This window comes from Daphnia magna, linkage group LG1 (assembly GCF_020631705.1).
Source record: "Daphnia magna isolate NIES linkage group LG1, ASM2063170v1.1, whole genome shotgun sequence".
Classification (NCBI taxonomy): domain Eukaryota; kingdom Metazoa; phylum Arthropoda; class Branchiopoda; order Diplostraca; family Daphniidae; genus Daphnia; species Daphnia magna.
In genome coordinates, this window is record NC_059182.1 from 5,665,209 (window position 1) to 5,688,465 (window position 23,257).

Here is a 23,257-nt window from a genome sequence, read left to right on the forward strand (position 1 = left end):
ATACTGAACAGAAGCTGGTTGGCTCTGGAATAAGAAGTGGTTTCTATTTATTTCCTTTTGGAAGATGTGACGAACGCAAGCGATGGACCTCACGGTAAGTTTTTGCATGACAACGTACGGTATACTGGTGTATTCATGGAATATCTTGAAATGGACGTGAAAGATGAACATTTGTTTAATTGTCGTAAGTTATAATGGCAACGGTATACTCTGTCAAAATCGACGAGTTTTCTATAACTGTGTGCTTCAATATTATTCTTAGATTATTTATTTTTGAATTGGCTTCGTTTTCGTGTGAATTTCAGTCCTTCCGTGTCTGTTGTAAACTATAATCTATATTGCTTCAGTTTGCCTTTATTTCTCCGTATCAACAGCGTGTGGAGGGGAAACCGTATCGCAGCAGATTAAATTTATTGCTTCATTTGCTTGTCACAGTATCCCAACGTTTCGTTGAACTGATTCTATGATGCAGTGGCCCAAAAGCATTGCTCTGGTGTGGGACTTTGTTTTAAAAGTGTGTTACTCTCTAAGAGTCATATACTTTGTGACCTCTTAACATTGGATTTTCTTGTTAGTTTTAGGCTACGTGGAATTGTCAAACAGCCCAAAATTGTTTACAATTTGTTTGACGTGATCTGAGAACGTTTCACGTTGAAACGGGTGCTGTGTTTGCCCTGTGCCACATTGAGGCAAAATCGCGAAGAAGCAATTATGTTTGATTTCATTAGAGCTGGTCTTGACTGAGGTTATTTCGCAAACGTTAGAAATGAATCGTAATCGTGTGATAAGCGTCGTAATTGTGGGAGATACCAATACCGGTAAAAACTGCATTTTCACCAATTTTAAAGAGAATTCCAAAGACTATCCGCTAGAATACGTTCCAACTGTGTGAGTTTAGACAATATGTAGTTTTCCTCTTGATTTTCAAACGTCAATCCATCATGGTTTACTTATTTTAAATGTCACAATAAATCACGAAGTTCTTAAATGAGCAAATTATTCTCTTCAGATTCGATAACTCCTCAAAAACAATCCAAGTGGATGGCGTTTATTATCACGTTTCACTATCCTACACTTCTGGCCAGACGGAATACGATGGACTGCGCATTCTCTCCTATCCAAGTGTATTATAGGCAATCAATTTACGTTTTACATAAATTCAACTAAATGAAATAAGATTTTTTTTTTTTAAAGACGGACGTGTTCCTACTTTGCTACGCCGTTAGCAATCGAACATCTTTCGAAAGCGTGCCATCAAAATGGATTCCCGAATTAAAACTACACTCCCCTCACACACCGATCGTCCTTGTTGGTACGTTAATACAAAAGCGATGAAATTATTGCTTCACTGTTATATCAAACAGTTTATCTAGGCACGAAAATAGATATGCGTAAAGGTGGATCAACCAGTACAGATTGCGTAAGGATTTTTTCAAACTCTCAGTATTTTATTGTCTACAAATTAGTTTTGTTTATTGAAAGGTATCTAGTGCAGAAGGCAAAGAAATGAGCAAAAAGGTCAGTGCTTTCATCGAATGCTCGGCCAAGACGGACGACAATATGCAAGAGGTTTTCCGGGAGGCGGTGCGAGCGGTGCGGTGCAAATCAAAAAGAAGAGAAAACCTAAAACTTCCATTATGTGGCTGCGTTCCCTTGTAAATCATTTGATACTGGGATTACGCAATACCCACGATTCCCGAATGTACATGATTTTGGGATTGCTGAAGTTGTAAAATTGAAAAGATTTTGACTTCCCAAAACCCGAATATTTTTTCTTTCGATCTCAATAAAACGTAATACATTAACTAAGATAAACGAATTCTTTTTTATTCATCTGATTTATAATTTATTTCAATAATTTTATTACCCCCGGTTTTCGCGTTAATTATGTAGATTTTTTAACAAAACGGAATCAAAGTGGTTGTGGCGCAACAACTTTGAATTCAAATAACTCAAAAACTAAAAGTCTCACGTGAAAACGAAATTGATTTTCGTGATTTCTGTTAAATTTTGAATCGAAACCATGTATTTTTGGCCAAATCTAAATTTTAGTCAAAAATGAAAAAGTGGGAAGGCTATACCCTTCTCATTTTTGTCAAAATCGGCAAAAAATGAAATCTCTTGGAATTCGCTCAAAACCACACGTGATATTCAGAATTGAATGCTGATTCTGAAAAAGTGATTTGTTTCCCCATCAAATCATCCGTTTTTGAAATATTTTAAATTATTGTACCGAATCAGGCTAGCGCTAGAGCGTACTAGCGCGGCAACTTTGTTGTCCTTTTTTAAATTTTTTATCGAAGTCATGCATAGTTTGCTGTATTTTATATTTAAGCAAAAGCAAAATAAGTCCGAAAATTGAAGACCAACTTTTTAAACTCATCTTTTTGGTGAAAAAAAGATCAAATAAATAGAAAAAAATTATTTATATTATTAAATTTTCCTTTAATTACATTATTAAGGATGTATTTATTTGAAGAAAATTCGCACCTTAGTAAATGTATTTTAAAAGACACGACATTTTATAAAGAAAAAAATGTATCGGTCTGTATCTAATACCGTCCAGGAGGTTTAGTTAATATTGCGTGCATAGGATAGACAAATTGAAAACCTAAACCTAAGAAAAACTCTGTGGATGCCGTATTGCCAACGACGATGTTGATGAATGGCAGATATCCAGCCTGAGCCATTCTCTTTGACATGTATTGCGTTGCTAGTTTAGCATATCCTTTACGACGATGACCGTCCATGGTAAAAAGACGACTCATGCCATTAGCTGCATGGCCCGTCATCCATGAAACGAGTTGATCGTTATTTTTTAAGAAAACTCCAGCTGAAGGCAGGTGGTCAATTTCGTCGGCAACATCTTCCACAGTCGTAGTGTCTTTAAAGACTGTCCAATGGTCGTAAATCAACTGGGCGTGATGACGTTCTAAACTTTTCACGTAAACCTCGTCTGGTAAGCTGAAATATTGCAAAAAGAGACAGACCATACAGGAACGGGAAAAAATGTCAAAAATTTCAAAACATTCGCTCTGAACCTTATCTGCAATTTCAAAGCCTTTTCAATGTCGAAAACGTAGCGACCAGCCGAGTATAAACGATGCCCCTCTAGTCGATTACGATCTCGGAAGAACTTGAGAATGTCCTCGTGAGGGTTGTAGCATTTGTTGAATGCAAAAACGGCATCCTTGTCCCAGTTAATCACATCAATAGCTGAGTAAAGACGTAATAAGGCACTTTCATTAATGCTCCATCCAGAGACGATCCAAATTGTCTTGCATGAGAACGTAAAACATGAAGCAAATTGTGTTGATTGTTTAATCAGTTTGCCAGACGCACCTGATTCTCTTGAGTTTCGTTTTTCATATTTTCCCGCTTTATGGCTGCAATCGCAGTATACGATCCGTCAGTAGGAGTTTCACGTAGGATGTACACCAGATAGGCGGAAGTTGATGCGCGTAGTGCACCAAAAACAACCAGTTGAATCTGTGCAGAATCAAGAATTGAAACGTTCATTGTAGGTCTAATTAAAAAAATTACCTTGTTATCAAATACCTCGCAGCGTTCAGAAAGTTGGGAATCCAGAAAAGGGAGAAGACATAACAGATCTGACCGCGAAGCCAATGTTACAGACTCCGGCATGGTATTGAAACTAACAATCGTTTTCTAGCCTTCAGTCTAATTCTATGGGAACGAGAACTGTTTTCGAAATCCTTTTAATCTAGGCTGACGCAACGGCTCTGAGTATAGTATAGCCAGACTTGCAGTTCCCATCAATTTTATTATCTTGATGGGCGATCCGATCAGTCTGTGAAGATCGGATCGCCGATCAAATTTTTGCCGATCATTTTGCCCGATCCTAGAACCTTTGAACGACACCTAGTGTTGAAAATTCACACTGTTTGATGAATTTTGTATTTGATATAAAGAATTCCATATGATGATACTATGCGTGTACACCTTTTTCCCAACTTTTAAGCACAGTCGAATTCTTTAATTAATACGAATAAATTTCTTGACATTATATGTTTTTGGTAAAAAGTAAATATGAGCTAATTGACGGCAAAAGCATGAAAGAAGAGTTATATTTATTAAATTTTAAGTACAACCAAGAACCAAGTATTGTTTAAAATTCCCATCGGCAAGTCTGAGTATAGCTTACATAAAACGAATTGACTATATAGATTAAAGACAACAATACATACCTGCTGGACGTAATTTACTCTGTCAACCGAAAAGAAAGTCTCCCGTGAGTTTCCTGGAACGTTCAGATTTTCACTCTGTTGTTACAGTGTCTAAGCTATTGCTGTTTCTTTGTTGCCACCGTATACGAAAAATGAGGGCAAATCACTGGCCGAGACTATTGTCTTCCGGCACACTATACGCAAGCAATAGCGAAACAAGTTATGAAGGCGAGTAGACTAACATTTAAATACCCTTGAGGGGCCGTGCTATGGCATCTAATAAGAAACCGAACGAGTTGCGGTTTCGAAAAAATCGAAGTTTTGAAATTGCCGCGCATCGGTGCGTGCCACCTTTTGCTAACCTAGGAAACCTGAAAGCCTTCACCAAGCTCAACCAGATAGAGCTACGTACGTATTTTATGGATAACAACGTACACAATAAATAATAAAAAGCACTTAATAAGGAATGGTGCGTTCTACATTAACTTAAGTAATCGTTTGGGAATGTTACCTTCCTACCATTGTGAGTGAGAAAAACAAAAACATATGCCTCCTGAGAGGATTGAACTCTCGGCCGCTGGTTTACAAGACCAGCGCTCTACCACTGAGCTAAAGAGGCTTATGAAAAGTGAAAGTCAGAAACTATTTATACCTATATTTCTAATGTTAGCAGGTGAGCGGATACCTCCATACAATGAATTCCAGATAAGACAATAGCTAATACTCCTTGTGCTTATAATGACGAAACCCGTTGCTAAATGGTCAAAATTGTTTCGCCTTTTGTTTTTCATTGACAGCCATTTATCTAATAGTGAGGTAATTTATCTTCCAATTGCTCGCCAGAATACAACTGCCATCTAAAAACATTATAACGCTTCTTGCTATAATAATGACAGGTCCATTCCATGGCTATTTCCAATTCAGTTTACAATCAACCCATCCTACTGTGTTTTCTTCAACAAAGCAGATAACAAAGAAGGGTATTCGGCCGTTATGAGCGTCAAAAGAGAGTCACGTACGACTCCGTTCAACGCAAAAAGGTTTTTTGACGACATTTAATTTGCATTTTATTGAGGCTTTGTGCTTTACGGTTTTACGACTAGCCCAAAAAATGTGCAGCACTATTCTTATATCAGCGACATAACTGCGTCGTTAAAGATTTTTTATCAACTGTGGAAGCAGCTTTGACGAGTCGGCGACACAAACAAAAACAAAAACAACGTCATAGACGACGCAGCCAACTGGAACAAGGGTGGTTTTATTATACCATTCGGTGATTACGTCATATACACAGGTGTTTTTGGCTGAGCTTGTTGACGAGAAATGCGTCAAAAAAGCTGTTTTCCTCACCTTCGCGTTAGCATTCTTTTTATCCATATTATACGATCTTTCGATTTTTCAGTCCTATACCACCAATATGGACGAAGAAATGGAACCCCACACTTTCGAAAAGCTACTTTAAGGCAAAGTTTTCGACAATAATGTTGACAAATGGAAAAAAACCCGACTGTGCTCGTCGCTTTGAAAGATATCGGGTCACCAGAGCTGCATATATCTCTGACGTCAGTGCTCTTCCAGCGTGTGAAGCCGGCTCATTGCGTTAGGCGGATGGCACATCATCCACGACACCAGTTGATTATCCTCTTTCAAAAACACACCGGAAGAAGGCAGCTGATCCATTTCTCAGCAATATTATATCGACCGTTGTGCGCTGATTGTAAGGCCAGTTGTCGTACACCAGTTGAGCGTGACAACGTTCCAAACTCTTAACGTAAACGCTTTCCACATCTCTATAGAAAAACAAATCCATTCATGACAAATTGTACGCGTTAATTTTATGGTCATACTAAAAGTACATGATTTAAAGATTTAATGCATCTTTAATAGGCAAAACGTATTGGTCGAGTGCGGAAAAGGATACACTATCTGACCCTTGTTTTTCGATTAGAAAATTCGAGATTGCCCGTGGTGGTGCGTGTAGCTTATAGTGCATGCCAACAGCATCCCTTTTCCAATCTATTACATCAATAGCTTCGTAAGCTTTTATTAAGCTTTCATCATCGTCCGTCCATGCGGTCAAAATCCAGCTTTTCTAAAAAGGAAAATCAAAGACCGTGCTTTGCCAATCTTAAAAAAACATGAAATCCATTTTACCTTAAGCGGCTGACTGAAGTCACTGCAGTGTTCCATCTTAACCCCTATATGATAAGACAATAGTCTGCATCCTTATCCGGAATCGACGCATGTCTTTGAATAAAATAGACGTAATATGTAGATTCAGCTGTCAAGAGGGCAGCAAGGATCATCGATTGGACCTGAATTTGAAACTATAGCAATGTAACAAAACAATTGAAAGCAGCACAGTTGTGCATAACATTTGCAGCGCAACGTTGGGCAAAGTGGCCGTCAAGAAAACAAACGGAATAAGCATTTTCTTGTTGCTTTTGTCAACACTCGATCATCTTGTATTCGATGAGGTTGCAGCTCCATTTTCGGCCAGATAAGAGACCAGAATTTTTCTTCCACCGTTCCAGCAACCGAATGACTGCGAAACAACGAGAGAGGGTATAAAACAATGCTTCCAAACAAGGTGATCACGTGAAGGCTATGTGAAGGTCTTTGCCCGGCCACATTTTGGAGGAAAAGTCGGCTCAATTGAGAACTTATAACCTTGGACCTCTGAACGATAAAACCATACGAGGAGGAGGTCGTCACGGCCGAGACTATGCAGTGCGTCTATTATGTTTGGTTTAGATTAAGTTTCCTTTTTCAAATAACTAGTCCAGTTTTTATGCCGTGATCATGCATTAAGAGATCCACCGTCTTTTACATTCTACTACTCTAAAACAAATGTCACGTACACCTGGACGCATAATTTGATAAATACCTGATTAAGGCATGTAAGATGTCCTTGCATTTAATGATTGGAAACATCAAGTTGAAAAATAGGGAAATTAACTAGGATAGTTGTACATCACATAGCAATGGCAGTAACACAGCAACTGGAATCCCAATACTAGAATTAAAAAAAACTTGTACGATGCAACAGGACAAAAGGAATAAAAACCAGATTGAGCTACTCGTATATCAAAAAGGTATTGCGTTACCAAGGCCGCCTATCCTTTCCTATTGTGTTCTTCAAACGTGTGGAGTCTACTCATCCCATTAGACAGGTGGTACATCATCCATGAAACCAGTTTATTAATTTTCTTTTCAAGAACACGCCAACTGAAAGTAACTCGTCCATTTTTGTTGGAAACATCTTCTATCGTAGTGGCTTCCTTATATAGCCAGTGATCGTTAACCAGTTGAACGTTCATCTACGCAGTTAAACTTTTCTGAAATACTTAGAAAACTGAGCTTACTGAAATCTTTTCAGCCATTCAACTATGATGCATAATTCAAACTGAACTGTGGACTCCTATTGTAACTTATCAAATGATGAAAGCGCTGGATAGATTATGCAGCAGGTTACGTCTCATAATCCATTGGATAACAATGCTCCAGTACGTTTTTATTTTTCAAAAAACAATCACGCTTCCCATTTGTAAGGCCTCCATATACAATACGTATAAAGTCGAAAATACTAATTACTATAAACATGGTATCCATGGACTTCAAAATAACAAGACTAAAACGTTTAATTCGAGATGTGACGATGCAATATTAAGGCAAACTAAAACTGATATTAATAGGACGGAGATGTTTGAATCCCATGCTTTCGAAGAACTTACACGAGGCAGTGTTACCGATAACTATATTGACAAATGGAACAACTCCAGACTGCGCCACTCGTTTGGTTAGGTATTGCGTCACTAGCGATGCGTATCCTCGTCGTCGATGTTCTTCCAACGTGTGCAGTCGGCTCATTCCGTTGGGTGGATGGCACATCATCCACGACACAAGTTCGTCGTTTTCCTTCAAAAAGACACCGGCAGAAGGTAGCAGCTCAATTTCTTTGCCAATGTATTCCACTCTTGTGGATGCGTTGTAGGGCCAGTGATCGTAAACTATTTTTGCGTGACAAGGTTCCAGGCTTTTAACGTAAACGCCATTCATTTCACTTGAAGGTAAATCAATCGCTTTCGTTACTGAACTGCTCTACATTACATCAATAATGCCAGTGATAATACCTGATTTGGAGATTTAAAGCCTCCTGTATGGCAATAAAATATTGATCGCTTGGATAGCCATCCCTGTTTTCATTTTCCGGTCCGTGTTTGTTTGTAAGAAAATTCGTGATCGTCGGATGGGGTGTATGGTGTTTAGAGTGTATGATAGCTGCATCCGCTTTCCAGTCTATTACGCCAATAGCTTCATAAGCATCGGCCAACATGTCGTCATCATCAGTCCATCCAGTTAAAGTCCAGCATTTCTGAATCGAAAACGCACAAAAGCAAATGTAATCGAATGTGCTGAGAAGTTATGATCTAAGCGGATTAACATTTTACCATATTAATTTGTCGTTTGGGCTCGATGCAAAATTCTACGCTAGCAGTAACGATGAGCGAGTAATCGGTTTCATCTGTCGAATTATTCGAAGATTGTTTTCTGTGGAAATAAACACGATACGATGGATCTGATGAAATGAGCGCCGCACACACAAACGAATGAATCTGGATAATAGAAACAAATGATTAGTGCATCGCGAAATTGAGTGTTTGATTTTAAAAGTTTTTACAGCACAGTATTCGGGCAGTCGTTTGTCAAGAAAAGACAACAAACGAAACAAACATTGCCTCGTTGCTAACGTCAACACGCTGCCGTCTTTTCCATTCTCGTGGCCCATCACTTGTAGGAGAAACAAACCGTGTGACCTTCCACGTAGTCAACCAAAAATCGAAATGACTAGTTCTTTTATCTTATCGGAGATAACTAAAGCTCTAGAAAACCACTTCAAAAATTGCTGCCTCGCTCTTTATACACAAAAAAAAAAAACTGAACTGCTCACTGCCAGTATTTCTATCTCTACTATGGATTGTTTACAGAAAATACAAGTAAAATCGACTTCTAGATCGTCATGGGGAAATATTCCGGTAGATAAAAAGGGGGCGTTGTGCTGGATTTTGGATTGTAGCTGACGTCATTCAAGGACGTACGATAGTTATTGACTTACAATTCATTCCCATCGTATTGCTATGCTTTTCCTTCCTTCGATCCAAGAAAAGAGCGATCATCGCGCAAAAAATACAAAAAAACGGAACACTTCATCAATGCTCATCTACGTCATGCTCATCCTGTACATGATTCCTCTCGTGAATCCCCTCCATTATGAGGGATCAGCATGCTGTACATCATAGTACACATGATCCCCGCGGAACTCAGCTGCTAAGCCCTTATCATTCCATTCACTCTCGGATGGATTTATTGATAAGCCTCCTCGATCTTTCGGAAAGCAATTGCTTACTACTGTTGACTAGCAATCCTTTTTCTATACACAAGACTACAGGTATGCCCTTGATTCGATATTTAAACAAACATTGCTGACGACCGAATCAAAGTTATAGCGTTTTTAAGATTCTATGAATGCATACGTGCAGATACATATAGCAGGTCCGAAAGATGCGAGGCCCTCGCTTTCACTCGCATAGGAATGATGAATATCACAGTTAAGGATGGGATGAAAAATTATTATGTACCTTGCTCGCTTCTTTCATCTATGCTTTTTTTAAATCAGTAAAAAAAAAGGCAAGTTGACGTTAGGAATTTCAGTTGGCGACCTCTGATGTTCGAAGAACTCCACTTCGCTTTTCTCTGTGCCAAAAAGAAACAAGTCAACTGGCTCATTGCCGAGCTCATAAATCGTTGCTAAAAAAACTCAACTTTAACGGTTTGCTTTAGATATATAGCTTCAGAAGAAGCACCATAATATCTTTGTACTATTTGGCTTTGTTTTTTGTTTATTCCTCTGATGATAATATTTCCCGCTGACGACTCGAATTCCCGATAAGCGGATATACAGTTGAGAAGAACACAAAGCCAGCGCTCTTAGCACGATAAACAGTCTTTATATACTACTATATAAAAGCTACCTAAAGACACATAATAAGGAAATATTGAATTATGCATGACGAATGGATAAAAAGAAAATCGTTAAAATCTGAAACTCGAAATGAGATATGCCATAAATGAATAATCCAGCTTTTATTTCCTCTTTGGCGCAAGCTATGCAGTCATCTAATGCAGATGATTAGACAAATCACTCTTTTATTCAAGAATTCCAAACAATTTTTGAATAATAAAAAAAAAAAGAAGGACCTTCTCTTCTTTCCTTCTTATCGGTTGGCCTCGATTCGCTTGAAAGGCAGCGCTCCGAATGACTGGGACACAGCGAACGATTGTCCATTCCCCAGCAAACTATACTGGCACTTTATCGCTTTGTTGATGCAAGCTGAAACTTGCTGATGTGTTGGTTTCGGCCAGTATACTGTTGCGGATGAGAAAGTGCAGGCTTTGTCACCTTCATGGCGGAGATAAAACACAGAGCGGAGAAGGACATCTGAAAAATTGATGACACGAGAGGGGACCCTCCTGAAATGGCAACGAATTTCGCACACTGCGCCCAGCATCGGGAGTTTCACGTAAATGGGCCAGGTGTAGATTTTTGTCTCTAGAGCTTAACAAACGCCATTTCGTTCCAGGCTTTCAATTCTTCTCGTAAAAATCAAACGAGTTTAAAGGAGACGCCCACAGGCATTCCACTTAGATTGTTGTTCAAATTCCTCGGCTAGTGAATCTTCGACAATCAAAATTTCAGTCTAGCGATCCACTTTCACTGACTCACCGTCCCGCCCTGCATTGAACCCAGTACATCCTTAATGCAAATGAATACGTAAAATATTTAGTTTATTTTTTAATCGTACAGAGTTTACTTAAAAGAAAAGAGAATCAAACGATGGCACATGAAATCAAAACACCTGGAAAACACTTTTGCCTTTGTTTTCGATGAAACGATGCCTTTTAAAGGAAATGTAACTAAGCGTGGATGCCACCCTTTCACTCCACAGCCCTTTGCTTGTTATGTTTTTAGTTAAACATATAAACCTGTAAGCAAGCTTAGTAAAACAATTCCATCACCATTTCAAGCTGCAACGAATTTTGAAAAGGAAACTTAATATCTTTCCTTATCTACATCTTCATGCCAATGTGTAAAATTCAAATGAGAGTCCCTTTCTTTTTTTCTTCTTCTCGTTCGTTCGACCATGTAATAATCCGGCCGGTAGGGTTGGTCTCCTTTTCCCTAGCAGTTCAACTGGATCATCAAAATAAAAAAGAAGAGCCAAAAGGAAAAAATAAAAAATAAAATAAAATTCTTTAAAACAGCTGACGTCTGAGAGGAGCCCCTCTCAAATATATTCGAGTATAGAGAACATCCTATATATATATATACTACATATTTTATTTTTCTAGGAAAAGAGAAAGTTTTTTCGGGACGTCTGGTATGTCTTTTATTTTTCCCGTCTCGCCCGGCCGGCCTCATTCACTTCGACAGGTCTCATCTCTTATTGCGTTATTTTACACTGTTAATGGCTCTCGTGACCGTGACTCAGGTCTGATGCTGATGGCGTGAGAAGAACAGGTGATGATGAGAGATCATCCCTCCTTTGTTCCTCATCGAGCCTCCCTCTCTTTTACGGCCTTCCACCTGTCCCTTTTCCGTGTACCGCTGCGGACGGGGTATAAATGCGCTGCCGGTCCCGCTACATGGTGGTCAGTCTTCATTCAGCTCTTCACTTTCGCTCTATCCTTTTCTTTTTACTGCTGGAAACATGCTGAGATATTTGGTAAGTAAACAAGGAAACGTACAGGAGTCAATTTGAAACGAGTTGAAAACCAAAACCTATTTTGACAGTGTTTAGCGTTGACGGTGATTGTGTCGTCCGCTTTGGCGGCGCCAGCTGAGTTGCCAACGCAGAGGGAGCCCAAGAAGATCGTGCCTATTCTGAAACAAATTAATCAACTCAACGAGGATGGATCGTACACGTTCGGGTATGAAGGAGGAGATGGAACGTTCCGAGTGGAAACCAAAGACATCAATGGCTACACGAAAGGCTAGTTTTTGTATTCAATGTATTTGTAATTTGACCTTTCATTTTCTTATATATTTAACCTTTTTTCCCCGACATAGGACGTTACGGTTTTATCGATCTGGACGGTAAATCTCACGTTCTCGGTAAGATTCATTAAAAATTGCATTTTTCTAAAATACTTTTATTTTAAAGATCCCCCCTCTCTCTATACGCAAACAAATAACCTGAAATGCGTGATTATATTTAGAATACATTGCCGGCAAGGAATCTGGCAGTACTGTTGGATTTGTCCCCAGTGGAGCATTGGTTCCCGTCCCGATCGTTCGTTCCATTGCCACTGCCGAACAGAAAGCGCTAGATTTTCAGTATTTGAGTGTCGATGATGACGAAGACGGGATGCCTGACAGACTACCGGGACAACCGCTTTCAATCATCTCCCCGGCAAAGGTGGTTCAGCAACAACAGAAGATAGGCCAGTTCTTGCAACCGACTTTCATCAGGACTTCACCTGCTGTCATCGTTCGCCAACAGCAGCAACCCGTCCGAAAACAGTTTACGCAACAAGATCTTCAATTCCATAGCATCGATGCTAATGAAGATGGCATTCCCGATCAGATTTTCCCAGCCGCCGGTATCCCGATTTTCGGTGGCCGCATTATTTAAGTTGTTCACACATGGAATGGGTTTTAATAGTGACACCATTCCATTCTCAACCCTGCACGAATGTTGACCGAAAGCCACGCTCTGTTTTCATATCGCTGAATTATTTTTGGTTTATTTGTATCATATCTACTAGAAACTGCTTGCATTTACAAAAATGCCACAGTGAAAAAACTATCAATATAATTGCTGTGGTTTTCTAATTATTGCTGCTTAGTTCCACATTATTACATTAGAAATAGCTGGTTGCGTAGCACGTGTACACGAACGATTCACGAACGTCAAGTGGCGTGACCTATGCCATATCATCTTCACAACACGCCACGGGTTTTTTTTTCGAGTAAAAACAGATACAAGGTTCACTGAAACGACTGGAACACGACAGAATTTGAGATTTATCCTTTTCTATATCGAGCTAAAGATTGGAACTCGTGAACCTTGAAAAAAATGTCAACAAAAGTGTAGTAATCTGATACACACATATCGATGGCGATACGCATTTCACGAAACTCGGAATCGTTCGGCTGCAAGTATACGGTGGTTGCTATATCAAATTCAATTTAGTCGTCAGTCGAATGCGGTGTAGTACTTTCCAATGAACATTTTCTATAGTACCATGGAAAAATTTTGCGATTTAACTGTGAAAGTGTCCTCATTGGACGTACGTTTGGCAGACCGCTCACAACTCTTTCAAATTTTACCATTTCTCGAAAGACATTTGCCGTCTTCTTGTGAGGTATATGATATTTCAAACTCTGCGTGCAAAACTAAAAAGTTTAAACATTCTATTGTTTCAGACGCACTCGCTTGTACTTTCGGCATTGTTAGCATCGAAAGCATCGTACGGCATCTACTTCCTGCGGAATCCGAACCGAATGAAAAAAGATGATTATTCAGCCATTGTTGGTGTAAAGGGAGAGCATAGACTTGATTCTCATAATCAAACTCAGGTAGTTTAAACACTTAATTGTCCTATTTTGTCCCCACGTACAATTGAATCATGCAAAAATGCAGTCAACCTGTTGAACTTTACGGCTAACTTTGAATGGATCTTATTATTTCATATACAAGAAAGTATGGATTTTAGGAGGCTTGGGGCGTCAGCGAAACAGCTTTGCTCCGCGTTTACCAGGCTATCGATAGGATCGATTGGAAATGTGATATCGTTTTAGCTTACAACCGAGCCCACCATCCTCATCCGGACTTTCTCAGGTTCTTCAGCGACCGCCAACGAATACAAATGCCATTTCCTTTGCTGGATCGGTATGCAATAGACGTATCCATGGCCCTCAAAATGGAAATCAAGTATGTACTACGCATATTACCTCCAAAAATGAGGAACCAGATGATAACAATTTTCTATTTTAACTTGTCATCAGTTTACCTGATGACGTCTATGTCAAAAGTCTGGAACAATGCCACGCCCCACTCGTCTTTGAAACCTGGCCGTACAAGTACCTCACCACATTGCAAGACGTGTCTGAAGAGATCGTTCACTTGCCCTCCGCTGGAATTTTTCTCAAATCCAACGATAAACTTGTGGCCTGGATAATGTGCCATCATCCCAACGGAATGAGTCGTCTTATGACATTGGAACAATACCGGAGAAAAGGATACGCAAGTATAGTGACCAAGTATCTGACGAAACGTGTGGCCCAATCAGGACATCTTCCATACGTCAACATTGCGATCGACAACTCTGCTAGTAGCAAATTCTTCAAAAGTTTAGGTTTCCGCTACTTGGATGCTGGACACGTATGGATTACCTCACCTCGCGATCCTCTTCGAGATAATGAGATTGTCGTTTATAATAATTCAGGATTGCTTTAGTTCTTCTAGGAGGAGATAAACATCACATACGATACCGTTCTTAACAGGTTTCCTTGCACCCCTAGATTCCCGCAAAACAATCTGTACAACAAGTAGAATAGAAAGCAAATAAACGAAAATATCAACACGCACTCCATTCATTTATTTTTGTTTAAACCAATTTTCTCTTGGACATACAAGATTCAAACATGACACACACATTCGGGATGAACAAACAAACCATTACGTGTGTTTTTAATTGTCCAAAAACAACAACAACAAACTACTAATTGTTCATAATTCGATGGATGGTTTTTGGAAGCCACGTAGACGGGCCACGAAAATTGCCACGCGAGATTCGGAGGCCGCCGCTAGGAACGTCTCGTTTCGGATAGAATAGCCAGCGATAGATCTGACTCCAGGGTATTTGAAAGTCTGTTCTACCTGGAAACCTTGTCCTTGAATTAACCTGTAGACTCTAACTTTACCGGTAAAAGTTGCCGCTGCCATGAAAGCCTCCCCTGTGAAAGCGCCAATGGAAGATAAGAAGTTTCATCAAAGCTTTTATCTTTACATTGTACAACAGTTTGCGTTACCATCAATGACCAGATTGGCCAAACTAACAATCCTATCAATGTCCAGCTGTTGTACCACTTCGAAACTTCCAAATGACGGGATGAATTGCAGCACTTGGGCGGGAACTTTGAACTGCGACCAATTGTCCGAGTACGCGTCAATACTTGACGGATCCTTTGAAATAGAAAGAAGAGAACATGTCATTTCAATGTGGTTTTGGCTACATGACTTCCTGACTTACTTGAGCAAACGTTACGTGAATGTCGTCACGGGACTTTGTGAATATGACGTCCGTGGCACCTTGGGGTAAGAATTCAATCAGCGCATGAATTATGTCAATAAGTGTAACGCGTACCAACTGTGAGGACATCCTTGATCAATTCAAACTTTCCAGAACTGTTGGCGCTCCAAATGGAAGACACGGCTTCCAGACCGTACGAAGCAATAGCCAAAAACATCGTCTTCTTATGGCTACTCATGTGAATAGACGCCACTATTTCTGTTTCAACCAACTGCGTGCCCAAGGTAATAAATATTAAAGAATTCGAAACCCTTACTTGAATTGATGTAAAATAATTTCATTACCTGCTGTCGTTTAAACATGTCGCCGTCAAAACTATATATCCATACTCCAGCAGATTTCTGGCTGATGGCTAAGATCACCACTCCATCCTCTGTTCTCTGTTCCAGAGCTACATCGGCTACGATATCGCTCAACTCGAAGGCCGTTTCTCTTAGCAATTTGAATGTCAACGGGTTGAAAACTGCTATTGACACCTTTTCCGCTAAGCAGCTGTAAAAGAATAGATTCGCTTCAGCTTTTACAATAGCCAATGACAGAAAGGGATTCATTAGTTTACCTAGAAAGGCTCTCGATGGTAAGGACAAAGAGCTGATCCCGACTGTGTAACAGACGCACTCGATCACCGTAAATCAGATTTTCCTCCAAATAATCTTTAAGTCGCGTTGGGATTCGGAGTGTGTTCAAATAGCCATTGGTGTCTGACGGAAGTGTGACTGAATGATGGCATCGACACAATTTTTTCAGTTTACAGTTATTTCCATCTGTTGTTCCAAAGGATGAGCGTTAGAATTCATGCCTTCAAGATTAAACTAAATTATCGGCGAACCTGTTGAGTGTGTAGCAACAAGGATACCAGCTGTCGTGTCACTGGTACTGCTTTGTTTTCGTGTAGGAACGGGACAGTTTTGAATGTGCATGGAAAAGTCTGCGAGACAACAAAGAATTATTGAAAAACAAAAAAAAACTATGGATTACGTTAGCTCATGGATTACTGGAGCCGCGAGGAAAGCTGAAAGGAATTTGCTGAATTTGTTCAAAGAACTCAAAACTGGATAATTTTCCTTTCGATCGCTGTAAGGATCGCAGTAGCGGAAGCGCTGGCATCCTTTCGTCGAGAATTTTCGGCTCAATCTCTAGAATGGCGATTCCCGTACTGGCATCAGCTATCAGTTGATTCATGTTTGCCTCATTGTAATCTGTAATGTTGACAGCTTTCAAGACGGTTAATCCACCACCAAAAATCTATTTCCCATTAAGATTAAGAAAGTTAGATAGAAAAATGTTAACAACATAAACTTCAGCGTACCACTGGATGTTGGAAATTAGCATTTTGGCCTTTCAGGACAACGAAAGCTGCGTTTTCTTCCGGATTACGACCATTCAACAAATCTACCGTTATGTCTCCCTGTAAAAACTAGATTATTGAATGGAATATGCTAACAGCTGTATTTAAAAACTAATAACCTGAATGTCCATCGTTCCATTGAGATGCTTTTTCCCTGTAATAACCTGTCCGGGTGCTATCGTCTTCCACGCTATGTCACTCATGTTTAGATTGTTAATTTTTTTAGCGCTGATATTATCTATAAAGGCGTGAGATATGTTACCACCATTAAAGCAATGCTGATAATAACACTTGCCTGCAGTGACCACATCTTTGAAGACTATGTTGCTCTTGATGGTGCTGTTACCTCTGAGAGGAACTCTTTGTTGTAATACGGAAGTAAGATTGACGCCGTCAATCATGCCACTAATGACATTCAATTGCTCTTTGACAACCAAAGAAGTAAACTTAGTACGCGGAGGCAGTTGAGATTCATTAATCTTCACCAGGGAAGCTACTGGAACACCGTCGATGTGTCCTGTTCGATGGGAAACATTATAGCAAAAAGTCTTAAAGATACGTTGATGACTAGTATATCACGTACCGCTTATGTTAAGATTGCCTTGAATGTCCCAATCACCAAGAAAAGTCTTTTTAGCTACAACTTTCTGATTTCCGGTTTTCAACACTACTTGGTCCACCATCTCTTTCACGTCTTTGCCGTTCCATTTGGTAACATTGAGATGGCTAACGTCAACATTTTCTACATGAATGCCATTCAAATATCTCATTGTTCCTGTAACGTTCTACGGATAACCAATTAGCTTCTTTTTTTCGCTTACGTTTTGTTTTTGAACTTACTTGTACTGCTGATTTGAGCATGGATCCGTGTAAAAGTCGTTCCAAATCCACAGATCCAAGACGGTTAGATGAAAGGTTCAATTTTTCCATCAGCACATCGGACGAGAATGACACATTCCCGGTAACAACTTGGGCTCTATCCTTTCGTAAGGCTCTGAAACAAAAAAAGAAAGGGAATTATAGAAATCATGGTGAGTATTAATTCAACGAAGAAATGAAATACCTGTGGGATATTGTAGCAAGGTCAGGGTTGTTTTCCGAGGGCTGGTCAAGCAATAACGATCCATTTCGGATGGACAAGGTGTCGAAATGAGCAAACTCCGTTACGTTGAGATACTCGGTTAGGTTGCATCCATTCAGGACATGGTCTTCAATTTTGAGTGAATTTTCAACAGCTACGTGTTGAATATCCATCAGTCCAGTGATGGATTGGACATCACTCGTACCAGCTATCTGGACAAAGTCGGAGAGATTCTGGCCGTTAATAGCTCGCAAATCGATATTTTCGGATTTCAGATGATCAAAGACCCAATCGCCAGTAATGGTCTGGTTATCAGAGACTGTCAACATCCTTGAGAAATTCAGGTGAACGCCATTAAATAAGCCAAGAGTGACGTCCTTTTCGACAACGATAGGATGGAGTGTTTTCTTCGTTCCAGTGATTGCTTTGGGGTGTGTCATATTCACCACTTGACTTAAATATTCTTCAACGTTGTAGCTGTTGATAGTCATCGTATCAAACGAGTCCTGTATTGTGTACGTTGACATTAGCGTGCACAAAGTGAATAGAAAAAATGAAATGAGAAGTAATACCTTAAATGTTGCGTGACCGTCAATCGTAATCTTAGGCCACTGTACGAAATCCAGATGTTTTCGTCTTAAACCTTTAGAAACAATATCGTTGACGTCATGGCCGTTCAGTGAATTTTCGATGACCAAATCATCCACTTCTAAATGTCGCTTGAAATGTATGTGTCCATTAATGATTGCGTCTTCGTCTATCGTAGCTGCAGCCGCAACAAAATCATCCAGCATAACACCAGCCACTGTATTCAGCGTGATGTCTCCCGCGGAACTGATGACGTCACCATCAGCGGTGACATTAGAGGTGAAGAGCGTGCCTGTAGAAACAGAGCATTAAAATCAACGAAAATTAAAAAATGCATGGCTTAGTGAATACCTGTTAGCGTTTGGGGTCTGTTGAGGAGAGCTATATCCTGCGGAATGTTCAGATTATTAAAAGTTTCCTCCACAGCCAAGTTTCCGTGAATAGTTAGCTGTTCAAAGGTCTAGAACAAAAGCTGCTGTTAAAATCCAAAGAATATTAAACATTGATTAACTAAATAAACCTTCGTGCCAGAGACATGGAAGTCTCCTTCCTTCTTGACAACGTCTTCGTCCAAAGATTCGAGAGTTACTCCATTGATATCCGTCAGGTCGTGTATCACCATATCGCCGTGTACGGTAACATCGTCTTCGAACTGCACTTCGACGTTGAACGTCTGGTTGGTTTTCGTCAAGAAGAAATCACGATCGAGAAAGCGGTCCATGAAGGTCCGAGTAGTGACATTTTCTTTCATTATAACTTCGAAGGGCATTCGCACATTAACAGGGATGGATTGGTCTGTTGATTTTGTCCAATAATTCTGAGGAAGTTTCGACAGGTCAATGTTATTGATCCTCTGGACATGAGCAGCGTGCGCGGCTAGATCACCATTTGCCTGAATTTTCGAGTCTATTCGCAAAGACGGTGGATCCAACAACATGATGACATCAACACCGTTAAGACTTCCATTTTCCATGACCAAGTTCTTTATGATCAAGTCGTCTGAAAACCGTACCCGACCTAGCACAATTTGCATGTCATCTTCATCAGTGTACAGGAAGTCATCCACGTTTCGTCCATTAATATCTGGACAGTCAATGTTTCCTTGGACATCTAGGACGTCGACTTCAATACTCGCTAGGATAGTTTGCTGGCCTGAGGTGCTCATTAAATCTTTGACAAGGACATCGTTCAGAGAATCCACTTCAGCATCGTCAACAAGCAGAGGACCAGTGAAATTGACAAGTCCTACAACAACAAATGTTTTCGAACTGTACTGATTACATTTTATAATAGCCATTACCTTTAACGATCTGGTGAGCATTCTTGTCAACGAGTACTCCAGGTAGCATAGACACATTTATTCCATTAATCCAGTCACTACGGAAGTTTTCAACTACATCCACAGGGCCGACGATCCGAACCGATCCGGTGAAATGCTGCTCTTTTTCGCTTTTCTGTAGAATCAATTTCTCCGACCATGCCCTAAAATCACGCTGCAACACATTGTCAATTAAAACAGAGAAAATAGAATTCAAATGTTATGTTAGCGAACCTCATTGACGGTGTCGGTCGTAACATTGTTTTTAACTTCGATTGCAGAAAACGATTTCACTCCTTGAATTACTAGATGTGAGGCATTCTTTCGCAATGTATCATCCACAGCAACACCGTTGATGGAGTTATTGCCAACGTCGATATTACCTCGAACATCCAAACTAACCAAATCAGCTCCTCCATTGATTTTCCCTCCCGATTTCAGTAGCCAACGCGAGGGCAGTGATCCTCCTATAGCGGAACCAACTGAAACATTTTCAGCTTTAAGGTCTCCGATCCACACATCGTGAGGAAAAGTGTGTTCGGGTGAAGAGTAGCGCCATGCTTGTCGGGAAAATTCATCCCAATCGCGACCATTAAGGCTTTTGATTGATGCCTCAGGTATGTGAACGTCATCAGCGGTTACGACTGTACCATTGAGACGTAGACGACCCTAAAAATACGACGCTGTTATACTCGTTTCTTCGACTAGTTGAATGAACAGTTACTCACTGTAAAAGTGGAGTTTGTGGAATATAAAAGGTTGGGTAACTCTTGGGAGAGATTTTTTGCTGCGATCTCTAATCCCTTCAGAGCGCTTTCAATTTCTTTCGGCCCCACAAATCCTTCGCTAAAGTTGTACAACACCTGAACAGAAACAAATGCCAACACTTAAGTCACGCACAAAAGAGAATTAAAAAAAAAATTACCTTGATTGTGTCTATCACAGGCGATTGAGAGTAATTCATTTGCGCGATAACGATAGTGCCGTTTGTGGTTACATTGTCTTTAAAATGAACCATGTTGTTCTTGAGCTCTTCAACGTGGTCAATGATGCCTGTATCACGATTTGAAATCAGGGAATCGACATCAGTGAGGCATTTTTGCAACGGATCGATTTCAGACTCTTCGCGAAAGTCTTCCGACACTTGAATGGCAAAACTTTCTAAAAAAAATTTATTCTGATTAGTAATGGCCACATGAAGGTGGGCAGAACTTGGTCCGTCTAGGAGAGCAAGAGTAGCAAGAGGTTGGCCATCAAAATTGTCTTCCGATGCAGCAAAAACAGGATGAAAGTGACCAGATGTATCCGATGCATAAAACTGAAAGTGGCTCTGTAAAACATTTGAATAAACTATCATTATTCTAATTTGATAACTCCTCTAGGTGATTACTTGGGAATCAAAAGCGTTGAAAATAAGAATTGTTGAATCGTAACCGCCACTGATTCCCTCCTGCTGAATGCGCATCCAGGAAACAGCACTAGAAGTCTGATTGTGCGGCAGATTTTGCCACTGTAATAGTCTTTCCTCTATAGCATTCAATAACATAAAAATATATTAAAATGTAATGTTTCACGGAATTAATGACACTTGAAATGGTACCTTGAAGGCAATAGATGTAGGAATTATTTGACCCTGCTAGAAGAAGGCACCATTGAGCTTCGGTTAGAAAAGTATCAAATTGGTACACTCGATCTAGGTCAACGTTTATCATTTCCAATAACTCTGTATCCTCCGCATCGGTGAATCGCCTCAGATGGATGGAGGAATCCCCATGAAGTAGCACCAAGTGAACAGTGTCGGATGACTGAAGTACACCCATTTTCCTAAGTTCAGGAGCCGGAAAAGCGTGCTTCATATCCATAGTTGTCCCTAACCACTCATAGATTCTGAAATGATGACCGTGAAATGAGTCCATTAAATAATCAATAAAAATTAAAAAATGAATTTACATGCATTGCATGCCGGAATTCCGAGAATACTGCATTGCACCAAGCTGTATGGCCAAAGCCATGTACAGGGTTCCTTCATTTTCGAAAAAGACACAGTCTTCGAGCACCTCGCCAGTGATGTGCTGGATACTAACTAGTGTCATCCAACCCGGGCTTTGGAGCAAATACAACCTTAACGATGTCTTGTTGTAAATCGTGAGGAAGATAACGTCATCGTAAACATACGTCTAAGAAATAGAGAAGACAGCTTAACATTAATTGGGAAAACAAAAACAATAAAAAATTCGTACCTTAATATGGTCGTTTGTATCGATAGGTAAGCCGCTCAAAAAAGGTTCCACCTTACCCATTTTAAATAAAAAGATTGTACCGCCAAGTATACAGAAACGTTCTCCATTCCAAACGAAACAGCTGATAGCACCCTGGCTTTCAAGTTGGCTGGCAGTTGCATTCAACGAAGTTTTAGGCATGCGATCCATTGCCTTCACCGTAGGAATCCGTATGGTAGCTGAGTAAGCACGAAACATAATCAGGGAATAAACATACTGATTTTTCTTCTTAACCAAAAAAGTCCTTTTACCGCGTTTGGATCGGTGAAATCTTGGAGAGAAATTGTAGGCTTCAAGCTCAAATTTGAATCGTCTCACGTGGTCATCCATAATTTGTTCGAGCGTAGCGAGATCTTCTTTAGACCAATCCTTGTTAAAGAAATCGTTTCGGTCAAAAAATCCGAACTCACCCAGCACTCCCGAATGTAGAGTGGCTGTCTGTTCCAAACCAAAGCTCTGAGCGACTGTTTGGAGCATTATCAAACTTGAAATCCATAGCACCGCGCCCGGCAGGATGTCCTGGGCTCGCGGCATCTTGACAAATTCAGGAATCAGACATACGACACAATTTTATTAGTTTTTTATTTGTTGACTGTTGCGTTTCCTTGCAATTGGCAAAACCTTACCTTTGTCGAATCGTCTTCCTAGAACCACCTTGAACCAAAGCTAAGAGCAAACTAAACCTCGTCGCATCTGATTACATTCTACGAAAGCCTGAAATCTGAAAAGGTATGTCTGCTGTATTTAACGATTTGTTATAATTAGCCCCTGATTCAATAATTTCCCGATAGGGATTCTACCCATTTTACCGAGACTGATTAAACCACCCCAGGAAGTTTTATGTTTAGTGATACTTTTGCCAATAGATGGCGGCGATTGGGGTCGCATTTCGGGGGGGGGGGCGCGGGTATTAATGGTATTGGCATGGTATTGGTTAATGCTTTATGCGTTTTGTTGTTTTCTGTATTAATGGTTAATTTTTTATGCGTTTTGTTGTAAGAACAGCACATCAATTTGGGATATGTTGTAATGTACGATGGCTGAATGACGACACAATGTAAAATCGAGTTACACCTTTGT

The 23,257-nt window shown here is 40.0% G+C and overlaps 5 protein-coding genes, 2 non-coding genes and 1 pseudogene across 15 annotated transcripts; 3 read left to right on the forward strand and 5 right to left on the reverse strand.

Annotated features, from left to right (window-relative positions):
• The first annotated feature begins 152 nt into the window (after positions 1-152).
• LOC116924503 (ras-like GTP-binding protein RhoL) lies at positions 153-1,819 on the forward strand. Of its 4 annotated transcripts, none has more exons than XM_032931035.2 (5): positions 153-888; positions 1,010-1,124; positions 1,195-1,312; positions 1,365-1,420; positions 1,491-1,819. In XM_032931035.2, exons 1-5 carry the CDS (start codon positions 767-769, stop codon positions 1,731-1,733), a joined length of 654 nt encoding a protein of 217 aa, XP_032786926.2. In that variant the 5' UTR covers positions 153-766; the 3' UTR covers positions 1,734-1,819. The 4 variants fall into 4 exon arrangements, with proteins under 4 accessions (XP_032786926.2, XP_032786932.2, XP_032786938.2 ...); XM_032931041.2 differs by having other exon boundaries at positions 158-888; positions 1,374-1,420; XM_032931047.2 differs by having other exon boundaries at positions 159-888; positions 1,483-1,819.
• A 664-nt stretch (positions 1,820-2,483) lies between these two features.
• On the reverse strand, positions 2,484-4,414 carry LOC116924337. 3 transcript variants are annotated; one of them, XM_045176282.1, is made up of 5 exons: positions 4,209-4,414; positions 3,544-3,702; positions 3,343-3,489; positions 3,042-3,277; positions 2,484-2,964 (listed from the first exon to the last, which is right to left on the reverse strand). In XM_045176282.1, exons 2-5 carry the CDS (start codon positions 3,643-3,645, stop codon positions 2,553-2,555), a joined length of 897 nt encoding a protein of 298 aa, XP_045032217.1. In that variant the 5' UTR covers positions 3,646-3,702; positions 4,209-4,414; the 3' UTR covers positions 2,484-2,552. The 3 variants fall into 3 exon arrangements, with proteins under 3 accessions (XP_045032217.1, XP_045032216.1, XP_032786764.1); XM_045176281.1 differs by having other exon boundaries at positions 3,544-3,882; XM_032930873.2 differs by having other exon boundaries at positions 3,559-3,882; positions 4,209-4,413.
• Positions 4,415-4,734: 320 nt separating this feature from the next.
• On the reverse strand, positions 4,735-4,806 carry Trnat-ugu. Its single transcript has one exon. It is a non-coding gene; the product is annotated as a tRNA-Thr (tRNA).
• A 619-nt stretch (positions 4,807-5,425) lies between these two features.
• Positions 5,426-7,529, reverse strand: LOC116936499 (annotated as a pseudogene).
• A 151-nt stretch (positions 7,530-7,680) lies between these two features.
• On the reverse strand, positions 7,681-9,155 carry LOC116924305. Of its 2 annotated transcripts, XM_045176311.1 has the most exons (5): positions 8,869-9,155; positions 8,639-8,803; positions 8,321-8,562; positions 7,818-8,250; positions 7,681-7,787 (listed from the first exon to the last, which is right to left on the reverse strand). In XM_045176311.1, the coding sequence occupies exons 1-4, from the start codon at positions 8,974-8,976 to the stop codon at positions 7,854-7,856; spliced, it is 912 nt and encodes a 303-aa protein (XP_045032246.1). In that variant the 5' UTR covers positions 8,977-9,155; the 3' UTR covers positions 7,681-7,787; positions 7,818-7,853. The 2 variants fall into 2 exon arrangements, with proteins under 2 accessions (XP_045032246.1, XP_032786724.2); XM_032930833.2 differs by having other exon boundaries at positions 7,681-8,250.
• Positions 9,156-11,809: 2,654 nt separating this feature from the next.
• On the forward strand, positions 11,810-13,080 carry LOC116924489. Its single transcript, XM_032931010.2, has 4 exons — positions 11,810-11,971; positions 12,040-12,238; positions 12,316-12,360; positions 12,465-13,080. The coding sequence occupies exons 1-4, from the start codon at positions 11,957-11,959 to the stop codon at positions 12,878-12,880; spliced, it is 675 nt and encodes a 224-aa protein (XP_032786901.2). The 5' UTR covers positions 11,810-11,956; the 3' UTR covers positions 12,881-13,080.
• Positions 13,081-13,255: 175 nt separating this feature from the next.
• LOC116924307 lies at positions 13,256-14,838 on the forward strand. The gene is made up of 4 exons (XR_006649040.1): positions 13,256-13,613; positions 13,675-13,827; positions 13,949-14,182; positions 14,257-14,838. It is a non-coding gene; the product is annotated as an uncharacterized LOC116924307 (transcript).
• Positions 14,829-22,959, reverse strand: LOC116923842. Of its 3 annotated transcripts, none has more exons than XM_045176307.1 (28): positions 22,804-22,959; positions 22,588-22,711; positions 22,429-22,530; positions 22,139-22,356; positions 21,849-22,075; positions 21,499-21,785; positions 21,289-21,425; positions 20,824-21,228; positions 20,627-20,761; positions 20,133-20,567; positions 19,881-20,073; positions 19,101-19,825; positions 18,932-19,040; positions 18,565-18,872; positions 17,975-18,498; positions 17,752-17,905; positions 17,495-17,696; positions 17,207-17,428; positions 17,031-17,149; positions 16,873-16,971; positions 16,559-16,808; positions 16,393-16,491; positions 16,123-16,327; positions 15,848-16,055; positions 15,618-15,774; positions 15,504-15,562; positions 15,283-15,436; positions 14,829-15,207 (listed from the first exon to the last, which is right to left on the reverse strand). In XM_045176307.1, exons 2-28 carry the CDS (start codon positions 22,709-22,711, stop codon positions 14,981-14,983), a joined length of 6,084 nt encoding a protein of 2,027 aa, XP_045032242.1. In that variant the 5' UTR covers positions 22,804-22,959; the 3' UTR covers positions 14,829-14,980. The 3 variants fall into 3 exon arrangements, with proteins under 3 accessions (XP_045032242.1, XP_045032241.1, XP_045032240.1); XM_045176306.1 differs by having other exon boundaries at positions 22,429-22,533; XM_045176305.1 differs by having other exon boundaries at positions 22,429-22,711.
• Positions 22,960-23,257: the final 298 nt, after the last annotated feature.